This window comes from Taurulus bubalis, assembly GCF_910589615.1.
Source record: "Taurulus bubalis genome assembly, chromosome: 19".
NCBI lineage: Eukaryota > Metazoa > Chordata > Actinopteri > Perciformes > Cottidae > Taurulus > Taurulus bubalis.
The window spans coordinates 18,034,962-18,047,897 of NC_136607.1; the positions used below are offsets into that span (position 1 = coordinate 18,034,962).

At 42.1% G+C, this 12,936-nt stretch overlaps 1 protein-coding gene across 1 annotated transcript; it reads left to right on the forward strand.

Annotated features, from left to right (window-relative positions):
* Positions 1-1,787: 1,787 nt before the first annotated feature.
* Positions 1,788-11,816, forward strand: LOC306751945 (secretory carrier-associated membrane protein 1-like; the record flags this gene model as incomplete). The annotated part of the gene is made up of 9 exons (XM_079235625.1): positions 1,788-1,844; positions 5,539-5,616; positions 6,196-6,300; positions 6,848-6,959; positions 7,657-7,785; positions 10,460-10,619; positions 10,710-10,811; positions 11,416-11,533; positions 11,667-11,816. The coding sequence occupies 9 exons, from the start codon at positions 1,788-1,790 to the stop codon at positions 11,814-11,816; spliced, it is 1,011 nt and encodes a 336-aa protein (XP_079091751.1).
* Positions 11,817-12,936: the final 1,120 nt, after the last annotated feature.

A 12,936-nucleotide genomic window follows, 5' to 3' on the forward strand; every position in this document is an offset into this window, starting at 1 on the left:
GCAAATTCAACATTACACTTTGTGGTACTGCTAAATTGAATTGCTTCATACTTAGGAGGTGCTTCTAAGATTTAGTGTATCCTTATTTTTATGCAGTATATTGAGTGTGCAAAATATTAGAAACACCTTTATGATGTGAAATATTATTCAAAATGATCAGTTATATCAAACTTTTTCTTCATCAAAAAAGGACTATCATAACCTTCATAAGAGTATGATTTATTGCAGAAATGCTGTATTAGACTGTTAGTTTTAGCTAGTTGTACCAAATAAACTGGCAACTGAGTTTACAACATAATTCGTTCTGTAACTTTATACTGAACTGTCTTGTAAATTGCAAACCCATAGAGGTAAAACAAAACATGTGTCAAAGAAATATTTAAAATATGGATAAGCTAACGTTAACGGTCAGTCGCCATCACTGCCTAGCTTGTTGATGATGCTGCTGGCTTCTCCTCTAAGTCGGCTAACGTTGCACTGGAAGTTAGCCGGGCAGAAGTTCCCCGGCACCGTGTAGCTTTATTACAAACGGACAGACATGGGAAGCTAGCTTACTTTTTAAAATCGGCGCTGAAGAGTCCAAAGGCGGTGCTGGAGGAGGTCGGGGTGCTCTCCAGCCCCGCTTCCACGGCAGCCTCCGCTCCTCCTTGGTCGTTGTACAAGGCGACCGACGACATGCTCGGCGTTTAAACAAAAGTGTCCTTGATGTGTTGACGTTGTCTTCGGCTTTTTCAAAACTGCTCATACACGTTAAGAGAGTGCGCGTGCGGCGTATACAAATCCCGCAAAGCCAAACTTCTCCGAGATTCCGACCAACTTTTTTTTCTTCTTGCACATACAGTACCGGAAGTGTGAGTTGGACAAGTTGGTGTCACATGATAGGACGAGATGTAGATCCAGCGCGACTAGAAAACAACGGTTTCGCTGATCCACACGGCGCTTGAAACGGACGTCGCGTCTAGGAGGTGTAGCTCTATGCTGGAAACGCCCTCAGAGCCTTGTGTTGCCGGGGCAACAACGGTTCTTATCAGAGAAGACAGAAAAAGAAGAATTTACGTACTTACGTTGTTTACGTAAAACTACCACAACTACAAAAAACAGGCTTTTGCCTGTTGATAGGAAAGTAAAAGTAGTAGAAAATACTTTGACGAGTTAAAAGAAAATAAGTCAAAAATAAATAAATATTTTATATATTAAAAATACTTAAATTATCAAAATTATTCAGAATGCAGAATGGCAATTGCAACAACTCTTAATCTACAACAAAATATCATCATAGATAATCAAAAATACGATTGTTTGTGGGATTATGAATCGTCTCTTCTAAAAGTTATATAATTAATGTATTGGAGTAAACAAAAAAGTAGCTTTCAATTGTTATGGAAAAGAATTTATACACTCTGGTACTGCTTCTTTTACTTAAGTATTTATTTCACCACTGGTGTATATAGGGTGTGACGTTTTAGATAAATAAACAAATACAATAAAATAAATATAAAATTAATACAAATCAGGTGACGTATCTTTACTTCCGCCTGGCCCTTCGTCTCACGTGACCCACTGCTGGCGACCAATCCGCGATCTTATCTCTGGTCACAGTCAACACTTGACTTCACCTCCGACCGTTTGCGTGTCATCTATCTTGCGTCTACCTCTGGGTTGTCTTTTTTATTTTAAGGGAGTGGGCGTGAACGTAGCTAACGCTTAACTTTGCTCATCATTTATTTAAAACGATAATAATTTGGGTGGGTTTCGAGACCCATTTCAACGGAAAGCCACCGGAGAGAATGACCGATTTCGACAGCAACCCGTTCGCAGAACCGGAGACCAACCACCCGTTTCAGGTAACGTTAGCTAGCTACCGTCAGCGACACTAGCGCGAGCGTTATTTCACGTTAATAACGATGTCACTCAGCCAAGCCAGGTCGGACCCGCATTGTTGCTAATTGGTGGGCTTTAGTTACAGCCTGTCTCGCTATGCTGTGACGTAACGCGTACAGGTACCAGGGAGTGTTAAGCTAGCTAGCTTGATGTGTGTGCTGGCCATAGATGTTTCATCTAAACCCTTTATGCTATTTGGGCCTTTGAGTTTGAACGTTACACCTGTCTTCAAACCCTCCCCTTTATATGCCCTTTAAAGGTGTCATGCATGTGTTTGTTAGATGCACTAAACTGCTGTTTAACTGTTTCTTAAGATTAGATTCGCGTGCACATGAGGGATGGTTCTGGCATAGATACATTTCAAAAAGGCGATTAAAACAGTAGTTTTGGTCATTTATCTCTCCAAAACAGAGCAATAAATGCCTTCATTATGCTGTTGGCTTTATTTAGGCATTGAACTAACTTACAGACCGCCTTCTGCTAACAGTGTCTTGTTATGGTGAAAACATTCATCTGGTCATGTGCTCTTCTTCCCTCTGTTGGCCTGCAATAGTGTTTCCCTCTCTGTGTCCTCATCATATCAGCTGTATTAATCATGGGCACGAGGGCAGCAGCTAATTAGCTTTTTCATCAGAGTTGATTAGTCATTAGTCGTGGATAATTTGTGGCTTTACATCATATATATGTCCAAATGAAAGCAGTGCTGCAAAGATTTGTCAATTTAAAAAAGATAATTTACTAATACAACATTTCATCAATCCATGCTCTCAAATGTATGTTACTTTTTGGTCTTATGTGATAGTAAATCGGAGTATTTGGGGATTCGGGGACTGTTGGTCAGACAAAAACAGGACAGCGCCTTGTGCTCCAGGATACTTTTTTCCCCAATGTTATTACTCGGGTAAATCAATAAATTTATAAAAAGATTAAGACTATAAATACTAATTTGTTGAAGCCCCATTGTTTTAGATAATGCACTTTATACGTTACCATAACTGATTCATAAAGATTATCCACATCACTGAACAGAAAACGGTATTCATTTCATAAAGATGTAATGCAATTAAAATAAAATCAGCAATTTGGAAAGACAAAACTGGCATTCTTTATGAATACAAATAATAATCAGAGGGTCAACCAATTATTTTCTTTTGTTTTAATTAGTATAAAGTGGTTTAAAGACTATGGCACATATATTCCTGTGCATGAGAACATGGCTACAATAAATAATATCTCCCTTATTTAGAGGCTGTAATGTTTCACAGAAACTTAAAGAGTCTCCACCATCTTGCTCATCTAGTGTGTGTGTGTGTGTGTGTGTGTGTGACGGTGGAAGATGCTGACGACCATACAGACGCACGGAAAGTGAATTATTCATGGAGCGCATTAACATACTGACATGACTAGTGAACCCCTCCTACTCTGCCATTTATTGGCTCACACTTTTTTCTGTTGTTTCTGTTGCCTGAGGAGAAATGGAGCTGTGTTCCCTTCTCTGAGCTATCTTCAATACTTCATGAAGTCATATGGTGCCGTCATGGCGACATGTGGTGCTAGGATCCCCTCTAGCGTCTTTCCTGCTAAATTTCATCACTCCCAGTCAGTTGTGCATCCGATTGTTATCTCTGCAAGGAGAATGTGTGTGTGTGTGTGTGTGTGTGTGTGTGTGTGTGTGTGTGTGTGTGTGTGTGTGTGTGTGTGCCCATCTCTGTGTCTGTCCACGGCTAATCTCGCACACTGCTGGATCCATCAGCCCAATATTTATTTTTGCTATTTTATGATTGTATGTCCAAGGACCTCTCGTGGTTGCAGGGATTTAAACTGTCGGGAAAACAGTCAGCGTGCAGCATGACGCTGCGTTTGGCTGTACGGAGACGGTGCAGGTGTAGCTTAAAATGAGTGTTGCGCCATGTGTGCGTCTCTACTGAATGCACTTTTCTAGTTCACTCTGTTTTGTCCTGTTTCTCTGGATGGAGGCTAACTAATAGAGAAATTAACTCATGTTAATTAATTAAAAAAACAAAGCAATGTTGCGACTTTCCTATCCAGCAATTAGCCACTCTGCTAGGTGCAGGTCTTCTCCTTGTTTTTGAGCGTGCGATCTTCCCCGTCGCCCATGCTTGATTAGACGGCCTGTTGCACCTGTACCCCGTATGTTTCACCTGCCATAGTAATTACACCCTCACCCGTTCTCCACCTGATGTAGGCTGCAAATATAAACGGACATAATGAATGGCTCCTATAAGGAAGCATAGTTGTCTCATTGTGTCGTATTAGCAGCTTAATGTGTGGCTGACATGTAACCGCACAGGAACTGGTTTCCCTCCTGCTGACCCAGCAGTATGTGTTGCACATTGTAGCTTCACCATTGACTACAGTACAGGAGGCAACGTGTTGGATTAAAGGTCATCAGCTACTGGGACGTCTGCACTTCATAATGCATCACAATATCTCTTTCAGTTCCAGCAACACGGGTTTGTGCCTTTATTGGGTGACATGAAATCCATAAACATAAAATTAGCTTTCAAACAGGCCGGTGAGCAAAAGGTAGATCTTTTTGATTTTTCACCTTTTTGTAACTTTAGATTTCAAGATTAAATCTTGGTGAATATGCATGCGTTTGTTTGGCTGTGCAATAGGGCGACATTAAACTTTAATCGCAACATACCCTGAAATATTCATGACCCTGGTCTGGTGACAAGTTGCAGCGTGTGTGTGTGTGTGTGTGTGTGTGTGTGTGTGTGTGTGGCAGCAGAAACTTAAGTCACAGAGACAGCGAGAGGACTGCACTAAGACAGGATAAGGGACAGCACTGCAGGAAAACGCAGGTTGGATGTTAATCTTGAGCAGCAATTTGAATGAAATTTGTGCCTGACTGACGGCCGCTGATGGTAAGCTTGAGATAAAAAAAAAAAGTCTGATACTGTTGCTCAACTGATGCCTTCAGGAGATACTAAACTGTGCACTTTTAAAGTTAGCAGGAGCTGATTGTGGATAACACCCCATAAGTAAACATAGTTGCACTCATGTGTCACACTGATAAAAGAGGCTGAACAATGTGGGGCTTTTTCCAAATGTCTTGGCGTCATTCGTTATTCTACTTTGTGTGTTTTTAATTGGTGCGTAGTGAAACCATCTTTCATAAGCCTTCGTGAACTGGGTTGTTTGAATTTGCTTGTCTTGTAAATCAAGAATGAGCTTAAAAGCATCGGGAAAGTGGTTTCGCAGGTTTTTTGTGCCCAGCGCAGCGTACTAGAAAAACACAAAGCTTCTCTTTGTTTATTTCTGTCTCCAGCGGCCAGAAGCGTTCGCCTCCCCCCGACTTCTGAAACTCATGTACTTGGTTATTTATAGATGTCTTCCCGTGAAAATTATTGGAATCATCCCGTCTTTACCGGTATTGAATTATAGGCCTGTTGCATTTTGAATAAAGAGGGTTGTTTGGCCTTCATCTGACAGAATAATGGAGGGTTTTTACACTCGCATGAGCTGTTTTACTCTGTAAAAATGTCCACTGCTGTCCTTGGTAAAAACACAAGGATCGACGTTGGAAGATCGTTTCTCATCCCAAAATTACTCTTAACATTCAAGTAAAATACTACTTTTTAAATGAAGCTTTTCTTTGACAGTTTATTGAAAGTGTCCTTGTTTTCTCAGGATCCATCAGTGACACAAGTACGCCAGGCTGCTCCTCCTGGGTTGGAGGAGTACAATCCCTTCACAGATGCCAAACCAGTGAGTACTTCAACACGTAACCCACAACCAGTTCAAACATCAAATAGATTTGAACAACATTAACAGGATTCAGAGGATTTATTTAGCTCTAAGGAGAATATATTGGTCACTTTTAATTAAAGATTGTGTAAAATGATAAATAAGTAAATCACTCCTAGATATCACAATACAGTAGGAATCACACACACACACACACACACACACACACACACACACACACACAGTTTCGTATCTATATTTGGTAATTACACTGAATAAATCTCCCAAAAAGTGTTTAATTACAATGAAAATAACTCCATACACTTTGATTTAAAGTTCGTTTTGTTCATAAATGTACAAACGCTCAGAACATTTATTTGGTTTTCCTTTTTTTTCATACTTAGACTTGAATAAAATCCTCTACTAAATGTTATTTTAGCATCATTAATCAAGTAATTGTGATAAAGATTCTTACTAACTGGAGTCAAACAGTGTGCATACTGTTTTTCTCCAAGGCCAGTGTTACTAGAGACACTCACCAATTTAAGAAAAGTAACTCTTTTTGCCGTGTCACACAGCATATTTATGTTTCCTCCGTAGACGCCTCCGGGAATGGCGCCCAAGGCCGCGCCCACCCTCAACACACAACCCGCCATCATGAAACCCACGGAGGAGCCTCCGGCCTACTCGCAGTCTCGGGGGCAGGTATTACTGACCCGCATCTCGGCCTCACACAGCCCCAAAACACCGCCTTGTTTTCTTTAGCTTTCATGCTGGCTGGTCCACTGAGAAGTGCCATTTTTACCTGGTCACCATGCTGATGTTTGGTGTCTGTATAAGCAAGACGACGACGACATGTCTAATGACTTCGTCCGGCATCGCCAGCAGAGGTTCAGCACCGAAGACAGAAACATGACAGCTGGTTTCATGCTGAGTTTGTGGACAGGAAAGTAGCTCCGCAGGAGACTTCTGCTGTCCGTGACCGGGCTTTGTAGCTGCTGAGGGAGACGCAGACTCCGAGAGAAACCCAGCCGACTGGAGGAAATAACTTGAGTTTTTGTCTCAATCTCGAGTTTAAAGTCTTCTTCAATACAGCATGATGTTTATTTAGTAAATGATGGCCCGTTTAGTGTCATTTAGAGCCCATTTAGGTCTTCAAAACCGCAGTCTATAAGCCAATTGGTGACTAGGTACACTTCTTGTCCAGTCTATGGTTGACATCTGTTTTATGTATATTTATGTGTTTGTGTAGGACCAGTCGGGAGCAGCTGCTGAGCTGTTGCGGAGACAGGAGGAGCTGGAGAGGAAAGCTGCCGAGCTGGACCGCCGGGAGAGAGAAATGCAGTCCCTCAGCGCTTCAGGAGGTCAGCATCCGACGTTTCTGTTGTTTCTAAATCCAGACGGGCTCAAACTGACCGTCCACAACAGCAGGTCCAGCGCAGCCTTTTTCCGGCTGTCATGTATGTTATCTGATGCTCATGACGTAGACGAGAAGATCATACCACTCTCCTGTCTACACGATAAACATGAAGATGGAAGCAAGAGTCAGTTAGCTTAGCTTAGCATAAAGACAGTAATATTTAGTAGTAGTATTTATTGTAATTCAATAAATAGATTGTCTACATGGAATAATCACATGGTTCCTGAGACTCATGTGTGGATTAAATACTTGACAAATAAGAAGTCCAGAGGATTTTATCATTTTATCAAGAACTTGAGTGCAAAATGATCTGATTTTCTGAGAAATTAGAGTTAGCGTGTGGTTATCAATTTAGATGACGTAATTATGGATCCAGATATCACTGTAGATGAGTTCATCATATGATTGGATTCTATTGAACAACGATAAATGATCATATTGAATTATCGCCCAGACACAAGCGTTGATCTCCGCAAATAAGCATATTCCCCAAACTGCTGAACTGTTCCTAGACATCTTGGCTTCAGAGCTCTGTGCAGACAACGCTTTCCATTTGAAACCACGTTGGGCAGTTAATCCGTCACTGACATGAACTCACCCTTCCTTTTTTTCCGTCTTTGTGTTGTTGTTGTTTGTTTCAGGAAGGAAAAACAATTGGCCCCCCCTGCCGGAGAAGTTACCCGTGGGTCCCTGTTTCTATCACGACATCACAGTGGACATTCCTGTGGAGTTTCAGAAGACGGTCAAGATCATGTACTACCTCTGGATGTGTGAGTGGCTTTCTTTTTTTTAATTAAATGTTTCTTATGTTGACCCGCAAATATTTAGGACGTTTGTTGCATTGAAAGGAAGTGACTGCAGTGAATTAACCCAAATTAACAAGATTTCCCCCAAATAATCTGTTTACAAACAACGAGAGCTGAAACAATTAGTCAATTAGAAGCTCGTCAGAAAAATAAAAAGCAATTTTTCATTGCAAAGAGTCTGACTATATTTGGGTGTTAGACTGTTGGTTTCAAGAGATCCTGAGTGATATACAGGTGTTTCACATCTTCTGTCCATTGTACAGGCCAGTAGATTACATTTGTTGTCTAAAAATGAATCGATAAACAGTTAGTTGCATCAACATTGTGCCTCGTGGAGTCTTTTGTAGTCATAATATACCGACATGTCCAGGATGAGATGGACATTTTATACCCATGAGCCTTGATTTCTGTGTGAATGTTCAAGCTGGTATTACTGTAAAAAGGATTATGACGTCAAATGTAGAAAACCAGAGGACTTCTTTCCTGCATTTGTTTTTTGATTATTATTTAATATGCTGAGAAATTTCCAATGAGATCGAATATCATTGTATGAAAGTAAAGTAACAATACATGGATGTTATTTTGCTCCCCGTTAATGTAACTAAACCAGAATGAGAGAAAATGTGCCAAGTTACAGCTCCAAACTTAGTTTTTTAATGAGTGGTAGTTCCTTGAGTATTTCTCTGTTCATACGTTCTGCTTTCACCCACACGTTGTTGGCCTTTGCTGCCAAAATAAAAAATGTGGAATGTTTGGAATGAAAAGATACAGTGGTTTTTAATGCAATAAATGGCCTGGTTCAAGTTAATATCACAGTTTATTAAGAAAAAATATTTATATATATATAAATATATATTTATTAAGAAAAAAAATTAAGAAAAAAAAATAAAAAATATATATATATATAATTTATTTTTTATTAATAAACTGTGATATTAACTTGAACCAGGCCATTTATTGCATTAAAAACCACTGTATCTTTTATATATCATATCTTCATATCTTATTTATATCTATCTATCTATATTTTTAGATAGAAAGAAATGCAAAACCGTTTAATTAAGTACCACTGATTTTTGTTTATCAAAATGCTGAATACTGCTTTTCCTCCCCCTACCACCTTAAAAGACATTACAGTTTCCATCTAGGAGTCGGGGAACAACGAGTGGCTTCCAGCGGCTCTCGGTTGCCCCATGACGGGTCACATGGTGCAGTCATGTGGTCCGATGGGGGACGCGGGTCAGATGATTGCTTTAAGGTGGTTTAGATGCAGAATTAGAGCAGCGGACACTCTCCCTTCCTCCTGGTTTAGTTTCTCCACGGATAAAAGCAAAGAATCTCAAGTAAAAAGGGATGTTGAGCTCCTCCCCCGCTCTCTGGTATGTCAGCGGCCAGCCTCGTGTCATATTCCACACCGAGATGTCAAATCCCCTTCAGCTTTACACGCACTGTTAACGTGCCTTTAACCACGCAGGCACATGTTAGGACCCCAAGAGCAAGTGGTAATAATGAATTATTAAATAAATGTGAGCACGTGTGTTCTGTTCCCAGTCTGCATGTTGAAATATTAAGAGGCCGTGACAGGACACTGGACACTGAGAAATGCCCTGCTTTCACCAAGCACTCATCTAGATCAGGGATGTTCTTTATACTTATTTGACTCTTACTAATATACGCACATATTAGTTCCACCCCCCCCCCCCCCCCCCCTGTAATTGCAGACAACATCAAGTCTCCTCCTGTATTCACAGATATTATTCTAATATATAACCTATTCACAGATATTATTAATATATACCCTATCGTCATCACCCTATCGTAACCCCTGCTCCCTACCCTCCACCTGCTAACCCCTGCTCCCTACCCTCCACCTGCTAACCCCTGCTCCCTACCCTCCACCTGCTAACCCCTGCTCCCTACCCTCCACCTGTTAACCCCTGCTCCCTACCCTCCACCTGCTAACCCCTGCTCCCTACCCTCCACCTGCTAACCCCTGCTCCCTACCCTCCACCTGCTAACCCCTGCTCCCTACCCTCCACCTGCTAACCCCTGCTCCCTACCCTCCACTGCAGGACTAATTCTGTTGCAGCTTCTCCAGTTTTTTTCTTATTTTATTTTTTTGGGATTGTTTGTTTTGTTTCTATATTTTTGTTTTGTTCTGTTTTGTCTCTGTCAAGCGTCTTTGAGCATCTGGAAAATCGCTATATAAATTAAAATGTAAATCATGCCAAAATTATATTCATGCAACATGTTCAAGCAAAACTGACAAATCAATACTTTAACACATTTGGTTGGATGATTCTGTCCCTGAGATGATCCTGAAAATAACCAGCGCAAATTTGCCGTGTTGAACAAATGCTCGTGATCATTTCTAATGAGCTTACCCAAACCCGCCAAATGATCACGAGTTTGGAGCGTCAAAGATAAGATATTATTAATTTTGCGGTGCAGCAAAGTTGCGGTTTGCAATCAGCGTAAAGAAGAAGCCAAATCCCATTTGTGGAGAGATTGTGGTCACTGCTTGGAGGAAATGCTCATTTCTGGCCGATGCTGGCATTTAACTTAAAAGGCCTTTTTAATCTGCCGATGAAGACGGCGTGCATCCCCTAATCCCGACACTCTTCTGCTCATGCTTCAGTTCATTCGGGGACGCTGCTCGCTAACATGGTGGGCTGCCTGGCCTGGTTCTGTGTGGACGCGTCGCGTGGGGTGGACTTCGGCTTGTCCATCCTCTGGTTCATTCTCTTCACGCCTTGTGCTTTCGTCTGCTGGTACAGACCGCTTTATGGAGCGTTCAGGTAAACGACACGTGTGGTTTATTTACCTCGCATTAAACAAATGAAAGACTCCATTGTGTTGTTTACACCCTGTTTTTCTTTTTCTTGCAGGAGTGACAGCTCATTCAGGTTTTTCTCGTTCTTCTTCGTGTACATCTGTCAGTTTGGCATCTACGTGCTCCAGTGCATTGGCATCACTAGTTGGGGCGCCAGGTGAGAGATCGGGAGGGACGCTGCGACGTGTGTTTGAATGTTTAGTGCGACCACGCCCTGAGAGAAGAACCCAGTGTCGTTGAGGGTTTTTAATTGCAGTGTGTGTTAACAATTATCATAATTGATTTATTGTTTATATTTCAAAATGCCAAACATATGGTGGCTGCTGCTTTTTAAATGTGTGTGTATATTATATATGTATGTATGTGTGTCTGTGTGTGTGTGTGTGTGTGTGTGTGTGTGTATTTATTTTTGACTGTTAGTTGGACCAAACAAGAAATTTGAAGGCATCTTATTGGGCTGTAAAGGTTTTAATGGACCATATGATGAATCAAAAAAATTATTATCTGATTAATTGATTATGAAAATAGATGTTAGCTGCTGTTGTCATCATTTCAAGACAAATATGTCGGCTTTTATTTTTTTAAAGCCTCAGTAATTTCCTCAAACAGCTGGGTACCGTAGCTTTCAGCGATTCAAACGGGACTTAATTGTGTATTTGTCCGGGACTATTTTCAGTCGCGGATTAATACACATTTGATTGCGTCGTTTAGTGTTTTTTTTTTTCAAAAAGGCGTTCGTGTCTCACCTCTCTTGTCTGTAGCGGGTGGATCTCTGCTCTGACCGGCCTGAATCGCAGCGTCCCAGTGGGCATTATAATGATCCTCATCGCTGCCCTCTTTACCTCAGAGGCCGTCCTGTCCCTCATCATGTTCAAAAAGGTAGACACGCACACACACACACACACACACACACACACACACACACGCACACACACACGGCAAAGTTCAAGTCGCCTCTGAGTTGAACTGAAATGTGACTCGCCTCTTCCCGCTCCCTCCTCGCCCTCGTCAGGTCCACGGGATGTACCGGACCACCGGGGCCAGCTTTGCGAAGGCCCAGCAGGAGTTCGCCACGGGCGTCATGTCCAACAAGACGGTCCAGACGGCCGCTGCGACTGCCGCCACCAGGGCGGCACAGGAAGGCTTCAAGGAGCAGATCTGATTGGCTCAGAGCTCGCTCGTCCCTCCGTCCCACCCGCGCCTCCTCCTCCTCTGCTCACACCCAGCTTCCACTTGAGCCAACTGCCCTGTTTGAACACATGGAGAGCCCCCTCCCCAAAAGCCTTCTGACAATATCAAAGTGGTTCACGTGACCCTCCAATCAAACGTGATCTCAGTCCGATCGAGAAAACAACCGCCGTGAACAGGATTCAAACAGGGCGGCGGCGCTCGTCACAGACTCCCATCACCCACGCTGACCTCCTGCCACTCGACCAGCGTGCTCTACTTTATTTTCTGTGTGTGTGTTGTGTGCGTGTGTGTGTGGATGCTTGTGTGCCTCTTTTTAAATGTCGGATCCGCCCTCTGTAGAAAGATTCTAATGTAAGTCTAAGTCCGACTTTCTATCATCATCTGGGCATTTTCCCCCTAAAACTCCGTCCCCTGATTCATCAGCCTGATCGCCTACTTCCCATTTTTAGAATAATTTATTACCGGACAAATGGAAGTCACGTAGTTCTCTATAGTTGTCTGTTAATGCACACAGGGCGGCGGCGACACTCTCCGTTCATTTGGCTGCTTTCCACGAGTTCATCGCGTAACACTGCTGCCCCCCGGTGGAGCGACCACGTATTGCTGAAGATGAATGCTGTGCATTCCAGTTCACTGCCTTTGCCTTCTGCTTTTTTTTTTATTTTAGCAAGCACGTAGTCTTACTTCCTTAAAGCGATGCGTCGCCCGAAATCTGTTGAAGTATATCAAACACCTCATTATCCAAGGAAGCTTATTCAAATGGCTCGTGCAAAGATATTCAATTTACGACGCACCACTTTGGTTCAGATAATGGAGATTTTGTGCATGTAATCATGATCCCCAGAGGGTGAATCCCCCTGACTTTTCTTTTTTAGCGCCTTTCCTCACTTGTTCACCGTCTAACACACACAAAAAAGAAAAATGACCTGGAGTAGTTCATCGGTGTTTCAAATGAATTTGAGACTGAAATCGTTTGCCCATAACGGTTTACGTATCTATTGTGAAAGTACGCCAAGTTGCACTTTAAATCTGCACACTGTAATCTGTGCAAATGGAAGGATATGTATAACAATGGCCGCTCGTCTTCCCGC